The 16,239-nt window shown below is 54.5% G+C and overlaps 1 protein-coding gene across 3 annotated transcripts in view; it reads right to left on the bottom strand.

The window, feature by feature from the left end:
• Positions 1–297: 297 nt before the first annotated feature.
• The window catches only part of CEP104 (centrosomal protein 104), a 44,765-nt gene continuing 28,823 nt past the window's right edge, over positions 298–16,239 (bottom strand). Inside the window, exons 12-21 of one of the 3 annotated variants that reach the window (XM_024760268.1) lie at positions 14,578–14,754; positions 12,018–12,224; positions 11,449–11,556; positions 8,050–8,086; positions 7,759–7,825; positions 6,840–6,948; positions 5,123–5,261; positions 4,885–4,952; positions 1,707–1,797; positions 298–828 (exon numbers count right to left, since the gene is read on the bottom strand). In XM_024760268.1, the coding sequence (XP_024616036.1) occupies positions 713–828; positions 1,707–1,797; positions 4,885–4,952; positions 5,123–5,261; positions 6,840–6,948; positions 7,759–7,825; positions 8,050–8,086; positions 11,449–11,556; positions 12,018–12,224; positions 14,578–14,754 (1,119 nt within the window). In that variant the 3' untranslated portion in view covers positions 298–712. Of the gene's footprint in view, positions 829–1,706; positions 1,798–4,884; positions 4,953–5,122; positions 5,262–6,839; positions 6,949–7,758; positions 7,826–8,049; positions 8,087–11,448; positions 11,557–12,017; positions 12,225–14,577; positions 14,755–16,239 lie in introns of those variants that run through there. The other 2 variants (XM_024760270.1, XM_024760269.1) reach the window with 2 other exon arrangements.

Genomic DNA, 16,239 nt, shown 5'->3' with positions numbered 1-16,239 from the left:
CCTATTTTTCTAGGGCTTCATGCGTGTAAAGAACTTGAAGCCCCCCGAGGAAGGGCCTGACGTGGAGCCGCCAGCATCAACCTCCACTCCGCCTGGTGTGGGCGCCGATGGGGGGGTCAGGTGGGCTGCGCTCCGAGCGTCCGGCAGGCGAGAGCCGAGGGGGCCGGGCCGGGACCTTAACTTCTTGACCTCGACCTTACTTCTTGCTGCCGTGGACATGCAGGCTTTGCAGGCCGACGGCCCCCCTACCCTGGGGAGGAGGGGCACAGGGTGACTGGCCCCCCCATCCCATCCCATCCCATCCCATTCCCCGGCCTGGCGAGCCCTGCAGACCTTCCACCACGGCTGAGAGAGACCCACATGCAAGAGGTTTCGAGTGAGGGCTTTATGGAAATCGCTCCAAGCAGCTGCGCAGAGGTGCTGCGCTGGGCCTGTCCCTCTGCATGGGCCGCCCGGCGCTGCTCCTCCAGCAGGACCATCTCCTGTGGACCCCGGGCCCTGGGGGGTGGAGACCTGCGAGCCGGAGCCATGGGGAGATCAGGGCCTCACTCCGGACGCAGGGGCCACGGTCGGGACGGGCGCAGCCAGGAGCCTGGGGGCAGCAGGGGCGGAGCGGGGGTTGCCACATCTAGAGATGCTTTGAGGTGACACGTCCACGGCTGGGGAAGCTGCTCGGTCCCTTTGGAGACGAGGGAGCAGATGCGGTGCTGTGTCACCGCTTTGTGTACATCCTGCCGGAGCTTTTACTCAGGCCCCCCTTGGGGGTGGGGATCTTGCTTCCGACCTTGGATCCCGAGGTCCCTGACTTGGTTGCGGCTGGGCCTTTACCTGCAGTGGACACACAGACACACAGAGCATGGGGGACAAACGTGAGCCAGGGTGCAAAGCCGCAGTGACAGTACGAGTGGCCCGGGGTCGCCAGACACGGGGAGGATCTGAGCACGAGGGGCTGGGACGCTCCGGGTCACCTAGCCCACAGGTGGCCGGGCTGGGCCGGCAGATGTGAGAGGGGGCTGGGCGGACCACCCTCGAGGATGCACATGCGACGGCAGGAGAGGAAGAAGAAAGAGCCAGAGGAGGAGCCTGACGCACGGTCAGAGGAAAGAACTGAGCCGCTTACCTAATTTTTAGTTTCAAACAGCTCCTGAAATGAAAGACCAGCAGCCATGTGACCAGGGCCGGTTACCTGGCTAGGAGGCCGGGGCGGCTCCCCCAGCATCTCTGGTCCTCACACGTGTGCATGTGTGCGTGCGCGCGCGTGTGTGTGTGTGAGAGGCGCAGCTCCTGCCCGTGCATGGCGCTGAATGACCACGAGACACATTTCCTCATGTTCTCGTTGATCACAGGGCCCCAAAATAAAGTCATGTATCCAAGGTCAAGAATAATTTTCTAATGAAAAACAACACTCTTCTGTAAGGCATTCTAAATCCTACAGAAAGCAGCCAGGACTGGGATTTGGAAGTCAGGTTGTGGCGCCGCCTACGGGTCTCCTACTGAGCCCCCAGTTTCTGGACACTGGTACCCATGGCGCGGAGGGACACGAGACCCGCGGTGCGCCTGCGAACACCCGCGGTTTGGTTTCTCAACTCTGTGAGTGGGGAAGCAGGACCACGTGGAGGGGCTTCGGCCAGAGCTGGTGCTGACGACATGATCGCCCTACTTGTTCGGGACCCAGGGACAGGGCCGAGGCCGGGGAGGATGCTTACCTGGTGGCAGCGTGGGCGCCTTGCGTAGCACGTGCGTCCGGCGCAGGTTCACTGTGCAGCCCGCGGGGCCCATGAGGTGGGCCTTCCACGCCTGAAACGAGAGGCAGGTGGAGTGGGAACCAGGCCACCAGAGGGGCCACTGAGACGACTGAGCCAGGGGTGGCGATGCGCTGCGGCTGCGGGTGTGGGTCCTGAGCGCTGTGCGTGTCCTGCCTTGGAGCCCCCTGTGCTGAGTGCACGGCCGGAGCACCCACGTATCTTGAGATGCTGCCTGCACTTCACACCTCTCCCAGCTCTCTCACCGCTGAGCAAACATGCCAAGACTGCTGTCACGCGGGGTGCGCAATGTGCGACGGTCCAGGGGCACAGGGTGCAGGGGCTGAGGGTGGCCCTGCTGGACAGCCAGCGAGGAAGAAGGGCCCTTGGTCCTACAATGACGAAGAAAAGAATTCTGCCGGCACCTGCGATGGGCCAGGAAGTGGCTCCTTTCCCTGCCGAGCCACAGATGAGGGCGCAGCCTGGATGACACCTCGAGTGCAGCCCTGGGAGACCGCAAGCAGAGGACCCAGCCAGGTCGTGCCTGGACTTCTGACCCACAGAAACTGTGATAGGACGACGGGTGTTTAAGCTGCTCGGCGGGCGGTGCCACGTTAAGAAAACACGGAGAAAGCGGAGGAGCAGCACAGGCCTGCTAATGCCTCTCTGCAGTTGACGTGAGTCCGATGCCGTCCCCTCGAGGCAGACGCGGGGGCTTGGGGGAGGGCAGGAAGGGAAGGAGGCCACGGCCAACGTCCGCGCTGCTCAGAGCAGGGAGCCGACTGGTCTCCAGAAGGAGGGGCTGGTCACGTACGACAGCGATAGTGTAAAGGTGACAACGACAACAAAAGCTCAAAGGCTCCTAAATTCTAAAATACACAGGGAGAGAGAAAACGTATGGGCATGTGAGAGCAGTTCGCATTTAAGACTAAAATGGATAAACCATAAAAAGCCCCTCGCTCTGTAAGAGGAGGGATGGTGGGCAGGGCAGCAGCTTCTGTCGGGTCTTCCCTGAGTAAGTCTCATTTGACAGACTTTGGAACCGTGTAAGTATCTCATGTAATTGTAGAGCTCGTGTTTGAAAACCCCTGGGACTTGAACACAGACTGAAACAATGAGGCTGAGTTGTTAACAACTGGTGACACAAGCACGTGGAGCAACTCCCGTGACCGTGAAACAGAGACGCTTTTGCCCCGCGTTTCCAGAAGGAGGCACGGGGGCTTCCCTGGTGGCGCAGTGGTTGAGAGTCTGCCTGCTGATGCAGGGGACGCAGGTTCGTGCCCCGGTAAGGGAAGATCCCACGTGCCGCGGAGCGGCTGGGCCCGTGAGCCATGGCCGCTGAGCCTGCTCGTCCGGAGCCTGTGCTCCGCAACGGGAGAGGCCACAACAGTGAGAGAGGCCCGTGTACCGCAAAAAAAAAAAAAAAACCAAAACAGAAGGAGGCACGGGAGGGACACGAAGAGCTGGGACAGCGCGGCGTCCAGCAGCATCTCCCTGCCCGCGGCACCCGCACCGCTGCTCTGAGCCCCCGCCAAGGGGAACGTGGGTCCGAGCAACGCACACTCTGTGACAGTCCAACGGGCATCTCTGGGGGCTGTGGGCACTGATTCTTGGGAGGGAAGGAAGGACACACAGACGTGCGACGCCAGAGGTTCAAGAAACCCTTACAGCTCAGATTCCGAATCAGGAACGTCACCATGAACTTTTTTTTTTTTTGGCGGTACGTAGGCTTCTCACTGTTGTGGCCTCTCCCGCTGCAGAGCACAGGCTCTGGACGTGCAGGCTCAGCGGCCATGGCTCACAGGCCCAGCCGCTCCGCGGCATGTGGGATCCTCCCGGACCGGGGCACGAACCCGTGTCCCCTGCCTCGGCAGGCGGACCCTCAACCACTGCGCCACCAGGGAAGCCCCCACCATGAACTTTTGATGGATTTATCTCAACGTTTTCCCCGGCTCTGTCCGCAAGGAGGCCCAGAATGGTACCGAACCAGGAGCAAGGAGCACCCGAGGCACCCGAGGGGGTGCTGGAACGTCATTTCCACTGCAGGGAACCAGGAACGGAAGGCTCGGTGGGGCACCTTGTTGCGACGGCCAGGAGGCTCTGAGTCCCCTGGGCCACCGGCAGCGCCAGGAGCCTGTCTGCAGAGGCTCTGATGGCCAGAGATCGGCTCGTTCACGCACCACTAAGCACAGCGATGCCAACAGCTGAACACGGCAGACAGCTTTAAGCCGTGAGTTCCTGATGGTGCTGAGATCCAACAAGCAAATAAGCCCCCACCGGAAGATGCTGGGGACCCAACTTGTCATTCTGAAAACCAGTCAACGATGGAAGAGACCTAAACCTTCACTGTGCCTTCCCCACACACGGCCCGTGAGGAGGCACGTGGTTCCCATGCTTGTCTCTGTTACGTGTGTGATGTTTTCTGAGAGGGAGAGAGGATGAGCCCTGGACGGCCGGATGGCCGGGGCGCTGAGGGAGCAGCGGGCGGCCGGGCCCACCATCCGGCGCGGTGGGGCGTTACTGGGTCTGAGCCATCCTATTGGCACCACAGCCCCAGGGCTGGGACAAGGGACCCCAAAGTGGACGCAGTGGGTGGACCGCAGGTGGCCGCGGCTGAGGGGCTCAGGGCAGGAGAGGCTGGGCCTGCTGGGCCCCGCGGGAGCTCAGCACGCAGGGCAGCGCTGGCGTTGTGTGAGCCAGAGTGATCGGGCCGACACCAGAGGACGGGGCGCGTGGAGGAGAGGGTGGGAGACCCTGGCGCCCCCCAACTAGGCCGCTGTGTCACCCGCGTGGCTCACGCTGGGAGCGGGCGGAGTGCTGGGCACCGGACACGAGGTAGGATTTCCAACCTGGACGGGGCTCAGCTTTATGCATCACAAGGGACCAGAGCGTTACAGAATCTGGCCAGGAGGCCAGTCTAGGCCCCAACGTGGAGACGAAAGCCCAGCCTGGAAAAAGTGAGATCACTTCATGCTTCCATCCCGAAGAGCCGAGACGCTCCCCCTTCCTGGGAGATGCCACAGGCGTGCTGGGCAGCGAGCGCAGGAACCCTGAGACAGAGCCTCACCCCACCCCGGGGGCCAGCCTCCGCCCGACGCCCGCCGTCCCTCCACGCGGCCAGGTCGCCCCGTCAGCCCCTCACCTCTTCTCCGGGGGTGAAATTCTCGTGGCACAGAGGACACCGGTTCGCCAGCTTCTCCGCTTTGGCAGCTGAAACGGTTTCAATGAGACAAGATCTAGTTACTCCTGTGAGGCATGAATGGCGGCGCAGAGGAACGGGTGGGCAGGGTCACCGGCAGACGTGGGATCTGCCCCCCCGATCCCCCAGCCGGGCCTCCGGGGATGGCGCGAGGGTCTCGGGGGGCTGCGGGGGCACTCACGGTTGCAGTCTCTCGTTTTTATATGTCTGGGCAGCTCTTCCTTTAAAACGGCCTCACTGCAGCGGTAACACTCCCCAAAGCCGTCCTTTTTGTCACATTCCGTCAGCAGGTGCTCCGTCAGGCTGGAAATCTCCACCACCTGGAAGCCACGACGAGACACGTCACACGGCTGAGCACCCCGAGGCGCGTGCGGCCCCGGCCCCTGCACGAGCGCGCGCTTCCTGTCCCGCCAGCGCCACTCGGGAAGGGAGGCGCACACCTGTTACCTGCGCAGTCATGTACACGTGGCTGGAGACCTCACATCCTGCTTGCCCTGCTACCTCAGGAGCATCCAGAGGCCACGGCTAAGCGGGGAGGGGAAGGGACGGTTCACCCACAACACTAACCCTGCCCTGTACTCTGAAGAGCTCAGGGGTTTACGTGGCCTTGGGTTCAATCCGGGCTCCTGGCCATTTCTAAGAATATGCCCGGAAACGGGTCACAAGAAGAGACCCTTTCACCACTGTGAAACTCTTTGCCAGGAGGGGCTTGTACACACCCTAGAGCTTCACGCCGCAGACTCTCGCTTGCTGCCAGAGGAGCCAGGCCACGCTGGGTGGGGGAGTCTGCACCACCAGCCAGGGTGGGGGGAGCTGCTCAGAGGGTGGGGCCTGCCCACCCCGCCCCTGCAGGCCTGAGAGCACCCAGGACAGGAGAGAAGGTCACTCCCCTTCTGGTTCCCCTCCTCTGTCTAAAGGAGGGCTGGCTGCATAGAGGAAAGATGAACTGGGGTGCACGAGGACCCCTTCAACAGGGTGCCCAAGCATTAACCCTAGAACGGGTCAGTAGGGTGGACAACATTAAAATGAAAAGCTCCTGCTCGTTGGTGAAGAGGCCAGACACAGAGTGGACACCACACATTCAAGTGGAGAAGGACGCACATCCGGGTGTGTCAAGAACGACTACACGTCAGCAATAGTGGGACTGGCACCCAATTCAAAATATGGGTGAGAAACTAGAAGTGCTTCGCAAAAGAGGTCAGCGAGAGGCCAGCAGGGGGACAGGGCTCCAGCCCAGCATCGTCAGGAGAGCGTGATGGGCGCGTGGCAGGTGGCGACTGCGAGGCTGACGAGGATGGGGGGGCGGCTCCCGCCCGGACGCTAGGCGCGTGGCTCACACTGGCCTTCTGCAGCTGGACGCGAGCCCACCCCGCCGTCCTACAGCGAGGTGTGCGCCCAAAAAAGTGCGTCCACACGCGTGCAAGATTACACAAGGGTGTGTGTAGCAACGCTATTCCTAACAGTCTCAGCCCAAACCCAGACGTAGCAGAAGGACTGATAAATTGCGGTACATTCAAACAGTGGAACACTGTACAGCAAACCCCAGACGCAGCGCACGATTCCACTTCGGTAAAACTCACAAAGCAAGAAGCAGACACGAGGACAGTGATGGCCCTGGGGAGGAGGGTGGGGTACCGTGCGGTACGTGGCCTGCTGTTGGTTACGTGGATTTGTTTATCTTGCGATAATTCAGGAGCTGTAACACCTATGACTTGTATACATTTATATATATGTTATACTCTAATAATAAAGTAAGAAAAATCAAGCCCAACGAAACTTTCCCCATGACTTTTCCTCTGAAAATGCTAAGATTTGGGACATTTTTGTGACTCGGCCTTCGGGAACTGCGCGTCCAGCTCGCCTGCCTGGGCCTGGCCCGCCCGTGCCCAGCGCCTGACCTGCTTGCAGTAGTCACATCTCGTCAGCATAAGACACTGCTTCCAGTAATGGAGATCCAGGCCTTCTTCCGTGAAGGAGTCGCTCCTCTCCCCACAAAAAATGCATAAACTGAAACAGAACAGAAAGGTAAGAAATGAAGCACAGACCCGGTTTAGCCATCCCCATTCTGCCGGCTCCCGGGGAGCTCTGTGACACCCCCCATGCCCAGCCTGCGGCCACCATCCTGGACCCACTGAGTGGGCTTCAGCTTGACCTGGAGGCACGGCTGCCCCTCACAGAGGGGCCTCAGGAGGGGCTGGGTAGCTCCTCTATCAAAGGGCGTAAACAAGAGTCTTTACCACGTAGGGGTTTGAGATAAAGTAGCTTAAGATCCCTTAGAATTCTAACTCTGTCAGCGTCACCAAGCAGAAAGGATATTTTAAATCACAAGAAAAGATTAGACCAAGACATTTCCCTTAAATTCCTTGTAGATTTGTCTCAGCCACAGCACAGGAGAAAGCATTTTGCTGCTGTAAAGTTTGAGCCTGACCATATTCAATGTCCTGTGATAAGCCATAGTGGAGAAGAAGATGAAAAAGAACATATATATGTATAACTGAGTCACTCTGCTGTACAGCAGAGATCAACACACCGTAAATCAACTATACTTTCATAAAACACTAAAAGAATTTTTGGCCTGTAACAGGACTTCTGACAAACAGCCTGCTCGTTTCTGTCGGGGAAGAGAGGAAAGGTTATCTTGACTCACAGCTGATGCTCCTGGTTTGGAGGGCAATTTCCTAGCTTTCAAAATCACTGAAAAGAGCCAACTAGTTCACGTAATCCTCATGAACCAGGGAGAATATATTTATCTGACGGCATTTTTATGGGTTAGTCCCTCTACTTATTCTACAGTGGGTTAGAGACAACTTTACTCACTTATCTAAATAGTGATTATCTGGAATTTCTGGAGCATTAGGTGGGGCCGCTTTCCTTCCTTGAGTGTCTAAAGAAATTAAAAAGAAAGCTATTTAAATAACCTTTTGTAGAAAACTATTTTCAAAGTTTTAGTAACCAGTTAACCAGTTGGATGGGAAATACAGTTTAAAAGCTACCAGTTAGTAAAGGTAGTATTTTGCATTCAGCCCTGAAGCATCGGAGATGCAGACATTCGCGGCGTGAATAAAAGTGGTTTCTACGCAGAGCTTTCATGATGTGCGTTCTACATACCCTGATTCTTGGCCTTCACAGCTTCACTCTCTTTTTCCTGAAACAGAAGAACAGAAAGATCAGGGACAAATGGCTGCAGTGCGAGTGAGAGTCTACCCAGGGTCTACTGTGATCCTGGAGGCACGACCTCAGGCTGTGTGGCAGAATCTCCATCCGCAAACACCACACTTGTTTGAAAGAGTCGCCCTCTCAATCCGTGGGCAGCAGTCTCCTCAGTCCTGCCCTCCACAGCCCCTACCTCGGGCTCCTGCCCGCCCCCCGCCCCCCCGTCTCCTTGGAAACCACTCTTCGTCAAGGCCACCTGCACCCTCTCCGGGTCGCCTGCCCATCATCAGTGTCTGCCCGCCCGAAGGACGCGCCATGGGCTCCCGGCGGCACGTGACTCTCCTGACCTGTCTCCTCCAGGCCCTTCTGAGTCGGGCTCCCAGGGCGCCCGCCCCCCGTTTGTCCATACAGACCCTGACGGTGCTTTTGCCCAGGTCCCAGGCTGCACACCCATCTCTGTGCTCATGACCCAAACGTTTGTGCCATCACCTGGGCCTCTCTGCTACCCAGCATGTACGTGGGTCTTAACGTCACTTAAATGTGACTTAACCAGACCAACACCCCCTTCCCCGCCCACAGGCTCCCCCTCACGTGCGCCCCTCGCAGCCTCTGGCGCAGAGCCCAGAACCGCCAGTCTTCCAGGTATCCAGGCCATGAAGCCTGGAGACCCCAGCGGCTCCCACCCCTCCCTCCTGTTCCAGGTGTGGCCTGTCCCCGACCCAACAGTGAGCCCCGCAGGCTCTGCTTCAGCACCCCAAGAGCCTGCCCTTCCCACCACCTGCAAACACAGTGGCCAGGGCGGCCCGTTACTGCCCCTGTAAAGGGACCCCTGGAGGCTCCACAGGCCACGGCACTGCTCCCCCGGGGGCCCCCCCGCCACGCAGTGTCACGTGGTGTCAGGCGGCGTCAGCTGGCCGCCTCCCTCCTCTGGCTTCCTCTTCCCTTGAGCGGGCACCACACCCTCACGCACCGCGTATGTGCCTCGTGAGTCTTGGCTGCTGGGCGTCCCCACTGTGGGAGGTGACAGCCGGGGGCGCACTGCTGACCGGAGGAAGGACAGGGTGCAGGGCCCTGTGTGTCCACGGCGGGAAGCTGCCCCTCTGCACCGAGCTCTTCTCCTGCCACTCAGGGGCCTCCCGGGGGCTCCTCCTGTGACCAAGCCTTCCTCCCTGCACTGGCCAGTCTGCCCCACCTGAGCCTGCTAGACCCACGTGGCCTGGGTTGCTGGCCACTGGTGGGGGAGGCGCATCTGGGACTTGCAGTCTCACAGGAGGACAGGGACGAGCTGGTCCCCTATCCACGGCATTAAGTGACGCAATACATAGACACCGTCTACTGTGATTGCAGAAAATCAAAGCTTACACGATAGGAACTTCTCTCCAACCCAAGCTCTGAATACAGAAAACACACGAGAATACAATTTTAGGACTGGGGAAGCACCTGACAGACTGATACTAAACTTGCAAATAGGGTTCACGTGATTTATACACCTACCAACTAAAGAAAGCAAACTTACACAAATGGATTCTGGGCATCAAAAACAATTCTTATTAATGAGAGATGGGTTTGTATATCTTGCAAGGAGACAAATGAACAATGCCAAAAGTTAAATTTTAGTTATAAAATCTACCTTAATCTATGCTTTGAACAGATTAGACAACTGATTAGTAATTTAAAAATCTTTTCCGAAAACTCGTGAGCAATCGGGTGATTTAAAAATATTCTGCTGTTCTCAAAAGTTTTGGAGCTGGATGGTGGTGGTGTCTACACAACGATGTGAATGTCCTCAATGGCACACAACCGTACACTTAAAAATGGTTAAAATGGTAAATCTCATGTTATGTATATTTTACAATAATAAAAAATAGAAAAAAAGATTCTGTCATCCTCCTGCGAGATGGCTCCAGTGATCATCTCAGGACAAGGACAGCAGGACGGCACCCACCCTCCCGAGCGGCCGTGCCGTGTGGTCTCTCCTCCTGGAGCAGCGGCCCTTGTTCCTGCTGCATCTCTGGAGCCCAGGGCAGGGCTGGCCCAGTGCAGGCGCTCAACAAACACTGAAGGATGAAGACGAGCCGGAGGACAGGCCTCCATGACCTGCACCACAGATGCTGCGGGGACGCACAGCCTGGTGACCTCGGCAGCTCCCAGGCCGGGCACTGCTCCTGAGCTGCCCTGCTGGTCCCCCGCCTCCTCTCTTCTGTTCCTCGGTGGCTGCTTTCCCGCTCTTCTCACAGGCATTCTGACACGCCAGCGTCCAGCGGAAACGTCACTGTCACTTTCTGTCACAGGCACTTCAACATACATTCGGTCGTATTTTCTTTTTTGCCATTTTTAGTCACTTATTCTTTTTCTAAAAAGCGGTGGTCAGAGCACTTCCCAGGAGACTCACCCTCATGAGCACAGCCGGCCTTATGCACCCATGTCCTCTCCCTTCTACTATCAACTTAACGAACTTAATCACAAAAACCAGAGTGATGGCACAAATTTAAAACACAGAGGCAGGGCCCTTCAGAAGGGACACGTTTCATACAACCAAACACCATCTGATGCCCCCTGCGCACTAGGACTCAGTGCTTCCTGACGGGCAGCATTTGCCCCAAACCTTCCTTTTTTAGTGCACGGAAATCAGATCTTCATATTCAAGCTCCTTTACCTCCTTTGCCTCTGAAGGAGGCGAGAAGCTGCAGAGAGGACTTCTGTCCCTCTACCCCCTCCCTGCTCCGCCAACTCCTGCAGCTCTGAGCATCCTCTCTAAACACGGCTGGGCCAGCAGCACACTTCATCCCCGGGGAGAATGACAAGCATGCAAATGTTACTTCTCCTTTTTCATTTCTAATTCTGTTGACTTAAGTCTTCTCCCTTTTTTTCTTGATGAGTCTGGCTAATGGTTTGTCAATTTTGTTTATCTTCTCAAAGAAGCAGCTTTTAGTTTTATTGATCTTTGCTATTGTTTCCTTCATTTCTTCTTCATTTCTTTTTTCTCGGTGCTTTGTGACCACCTAGAGGGGTGGGATAGGGAGGGTGGGACGGAGGGAGACCCAAGAGGGAAGAGATATGGGAACATATGTATAACTGATTCACTTTGTTATAAAGCAGAAACTGACACACCATTGTAAAGCAATTATACTCCAATAAAGATGTTAAAAAAAAAAAAGAGCATGCAAATGATTCAATGGAGGATTCCTTTTATTTACCCCTAAACTAATTTAAAAAACAACAAAGAATAAAGATACCCATTTGGAGAGTCCCACGAAAAGCAAACCAAGCATGCTGTGCATCTACATAAGGAAATAAACGGTCACAGGATTTTGACCGAGAGCATGACGGTGAAAGACAGTGAACCTTGCCAACCTGGACTTCAGCTTGCATCTCCTTTAGTGTTGCCGACTGCCCTTGTAAAGCTTTAATTTCTTCTTTCTTGCGTTTTTCTGCTTCTTCTGTAGCCGCTCTTTTCTGTGCCTGGTATGAAATGATTTTCCATTAGAATTGATTTTTAGGGTAGTGCTGGAAATTGAGTGATAAGTTATAGCATATAAATTATGTTTCTTATGTATTATAATCGTGACTAATACTATAGCTTGAATTAAAAGAAAATCCACCAGATTCATCTAATAAATGTTTACTGGTTGTTTTTTTTTTTGGAATTAAAAATTTTTTTTTAAATTTTATATTGGGGTATAGTTCATTAACAGTGTTGTGTTAAATGTTTCCTGTTGATAAACACTGCAGGTGTCCTCCCGGCCATCATCATCCCTACACAGACAAGGTGGAAGAGCCAGGACGCGGGCTCAGGCACCAGTGTCCTCCGTGTGCTGTGTTTCCTGTCCCCATAGCCCCGTGAACGATGTGTCAGTTTACTCACGTACCAAGTCACTTCTTAAACCTGGGACCAGGTCATATCTTCAGGGAAGTTAACTTACCCTAATTTCAGCATCTGTAGGTCTGCCGTCTATCGTAGCAAATCCCTCAAAAAGTGTCTTATAGAGGACGCTCCTGCGGGTGGCACTGTCCTCGGGAGGGAGGCACTCGAGGACCAGAGCCCGGTGCTGCGCATACAGGTCCAGGATCATCCCCACCGCCGAATCCCGCACCTTGTGCTCCCTGTGCTCCAGGGCCCGCACTGCGAACTAAGAATAGGGTCGGGACGTGCTCTTGTTACTGGGTCTCAAAATAGCCACGTTTATTTCTTCTGGCATAAAAGAAACATAGGGACATCGTGGACATTTGAAAAACATGGATGACAATGCCCATAGAATTCCAGCTATTAGGATACAGAGTTTTCCTCACTTCCTTTACTTTACACGTGCAGCTGAACCCATGTTGTATGTACAATTATTAGTGTTTTCCTTTTTCCTACTCAGGTATTAAATAGCATTTTTAAAGTTACATCCCCCCAGAAACTTCATATTAAGTATTAGAAAATACTTCAATCATAAAGAGGAAACATAATAAACTTCATGCATCCACCATCTAGATTTACCAACGTCTATCATTTTTGCCAGGTTTGCTTCAACTCTTTCTAAGAAACAGAACCCTAGGACTGCGGTGCAAGTCCCCTTGAAGTCTCCCTGTCCCCTCCCCCCGCCCCCGTCAGAGGCGTCAGTGTCCTGAAGCTGGAGGGCACATCCCCCCCAGACGTCTTCATTTGCTGCACAGTGTACGTGCCGTGTGTGTGTGTACACGTAGGATTTTTGTTTGACATTATAAATGATTCACTGTGCTTATCATTCGGACACTTTACTTCTTCTTACTCAATGTTCCTTCTTCAAGATCTGTGCATGACCTTGAAGTAGGCAAACGACCCACCCCATCCATTTTAAGCTCTTTAGTGTCATCCGAACACACCACAATATCCAACGTTCCCACGTATAGTAAACCCACGTCCCCTCCTGGTCCTTTGGGCGCCGGCCTCTCACTGGCAGGGCTTCCTCACTTCCTCTGTCTCTGCCTGCCACACGCTCAGGTTTTATCCTAGACCTTGTCCTTCCCAACCCCTGCACCAGCTCGAGAAGTTCTGACCGTGAGGCACCCCCGGGATGATCACCTCCTGCCTCTCCAGCTCACCTGTCTGCACTCCCTCCCGTCTACCACCTCCCGCGAGTCTTTCCCGCCCCGCGTGTCCATCACCAAGTCAGCCCCGGCATCCCTGCAGGCCCTCAAATCTGGGGCCCCTCCTCCTCTGTGTTCCCAGGTGAAGCAGAAGGTGCTGCGGGCTCAGGAATTGTGCCAGCTGGTTTCATGCTGGACTTTGGGCCATGGCGATCCTGGGGCCCTTGGCATCACGCAGTAACCTGACCCGTGACGCTTCCTGGTTGGTTTCCCTGCTCAGGTCAAGGGCAGCATCTCATACTCCCTGCTCGCCTCTCAAACCTCCCCATCCACTCTCGGCTTTGAGCCGACGCCCTCCTGTTGAGAGGCTGGCTGGCCGCTGCCCCGCTCTGAGCCGAGCCATCCGAGCGAGCACTGCGGCCCCACTCTGTCGGCTGCTTGGGGGCTTCGTTCCTTCAATTAAAGCCTCACCCCCACCTCCAACTTTCACTCATTTCTCCTCCTTCTTAAACTCTCCATCTCGATCAAGCCCACCACGTGTGTAGACGGACCATCACAGGGTGACGTGCTCACCAACCCGGTTTCCCCACTTCCTTGGGGCACAGTTGTACACGCCTCCCAGGCCCTGCAGTGAGGATGGGGCCACCTCAGTGGATGGACATGTCTGAGAGTGGCTCGGCCTGTGGACGCCTCCACTCACAACCTCTAGTCACCCTCCTCCGTTCAGTGACCTTGGAGATCACGTGTGAAGCCACGGCATCACACCGGGAGGAGACGGAGCCCCCGAGTGCCCACAGAGCAGAGTGGCCTCTGTCCCCACAGACGGCACCGGCCACAAGGGACAGCAGTGAGCCTCTGCTGTGTCACTGCCCTGAAGAGTGTGCATCTGTGAGGGCGGCACAGCTTACTGGACCAAAGCTTATGCTGGGATCCTGACGTGGGTGTGGCCCTAACAAGGATGTAAGCATGTGGGGCCGGCTTATGGTCTGTGCTGGGGAACAAGGAAACTGACGTGGAAGCAGGACAGACAGTGACCACATGACGCAGGGCAGGACAGGGGACACTGACCCATACTCAGGAGGCAGTCCAGGGGCTACAAGTGAACGGACACAATCAGTGTTCACTTCTGGGGCTCATGGGGTTGTCCAAAGCATAAAACATGCACCTCCTTCCACAGCCCTGCCACCCGCTACGATGCGGCGTCATTGCTTGCAGAGCTTGCTTCCCTGGGGACACGGCTCTGCACGGCTCACGCCCCGACGCCATGGCGTAACCGGCAGCGCGACTCCAGCGCCCTCATGTGTCAGAGGAAGTGGCGACGTTCCGAAATCACCCCCCACCTCCGCACGCAGCCAACACCGGCAAGATGCTTGCCATGCTCCGGCCACCAGCTCAGAGCCCAGGCTGCGGCGGCCACCCTGGGGTGCTTACCCGCATCACGCTGTCCACGGTGAAGCCCATGCCCTCCGTGCCCAGGTCCCGCAGCAGCCGGGCCAGCAGCGCCATCTGGCTCATGGCCAGGTGAGCCGAGGAGTTGGCTTTTAATGGCTGGACCAGGTAAGAGGGGATAAGCTGGAGAGACTTCACTTCCTTGAACAAGGCCATTTCCTATAAAAACCAACATCATTTGTTAAGTTTTACTGGAAAATGCTAAGGGCAATTTAGTGCCATCCGCAACGTAAACACTGAAGGAAAAAACAGGAAACAAAAAATGACAGTGACCAATGGCAGTAAAGTCACTGATCTATAAGCTCATGTTTCTATTTAAGATGTAATAATTAAAAACAAAAACCAAAAGCATCAGAAATAAAAACCACGACCACTTGGAGATTAATGAAAGCTTTACAGCAAATGTGATCGGTAACTTAAGGTTTCTCTTCTCAGGATTTCACAACCTCAAGAAAAAGGTTTTCTAATTTCTAAAATTCTGAAAGAAATTAGTCCTGCTGCGAGAACCACCATTTCGGTATTTATTAAACGTCAGCCAAGCATGTAACCACGCACAATACTCCAGGTGAACAGACCCCTGATGGGTTTAGATGAAGGAGGGTAAGTACCTCCACACAGTCCAACGTCTCCAAGTGAGCAAGTCTTCCCTAACTAAGATTTCATCATTAATTAGCCAGATGCAGAAAAAGAAAAAAATGGTAAAATATTAAAGAAAAAGATCGAAGAAACGATAAAATATTGATAAAATATGAGACGTAATATAGAAGGACGTCTGTTTTCAGCAGGTCTGCAGGCCACACTACCCAAAACACCCTCTCATTTTGACAGTACAATTAACTCTCTCTCTGGTCCCGTGAGTAGATCTGAACCAAAGGAAAGAAGAAAGAGGAAGGACAGCCCCTCAGAGCAGCATGAATGGTGAACTCGCACGTGACACACAGATGCTGAGGACCCGGGGATGCAGGGTCGGTTGCCCAGATGCTGGTGCAGAACGAGAACAGCTCCCAAGCAGAAGACACTCAGCACCACCACTGTCTCAGTGGTGAATGTGGCTGGAAAATAATTAGCTGCATATTCAATGCATCCTTTGAAAGATTTCCCCCAAATAGTACCACTTACTTGTTTTCTCTGAAAATTTAAGTTCATTAAACAAAACAAGATCAGTGGTTCTTCATGTTGGAGAAACTATGGCAGCTTTGGGTTCCTTCCCTAGAAAGCCGTGCTCCCTCACAGCACTGTGTGTGCTCGCAGACTTTCTGAATCTTAATTTGAGATCTCCTAGACCAGATGGAGTCACTAATTTAAAGAGAACAAAGCATATTCTCACACTGCTCGTCTCAGCGTGTGCCCCAAACTTTCTTTTAAACTTGTTATTGGAGTATAGCTGATTTACAATGTTGCCTTATTTTCTGCTGTACAGGAAAGTGCATCAGTTATATATAAATACATATCCACTCATTTTTAGATTATTTTCCCATATAGGTCATTACAGAGTACTGAAGAGTTCCCTGTGCTATACAGTAGGTCCTTATTAGTCATCTATTTTATATATAGTAGTGTGTGTATGTCAATCCCAATCTCCCAATTTATCCCTTCCCCCGTGCTTTCCTGTTTTCTATGTCTGTGACTCTCTGTTTTGTAAGT

Source organism: Neophocaena asiaeorientalis, unplaced genomic scaffold, assembly GCF_003031525.2.
Source record: "Neophocaena asiaeorientalis asiaeorientalis breed wild unplaced genomic scaffold, Neophocaena_asiaeorientalis_V1.1 scaffold489, whole genome shotgun sequence".
Classification (NCBI taxonomy): Eukaryota; Metazoa; Chordata; class Mammalia; order Artiodactyla; family Phocoenidae; genus Neophocaena; species Neophocaena asiaeorientalis.
Note: the sequence above shows the minus strand (reverse complement) of the source record. Positions and strands in the feature narration are given on the sequence as shown.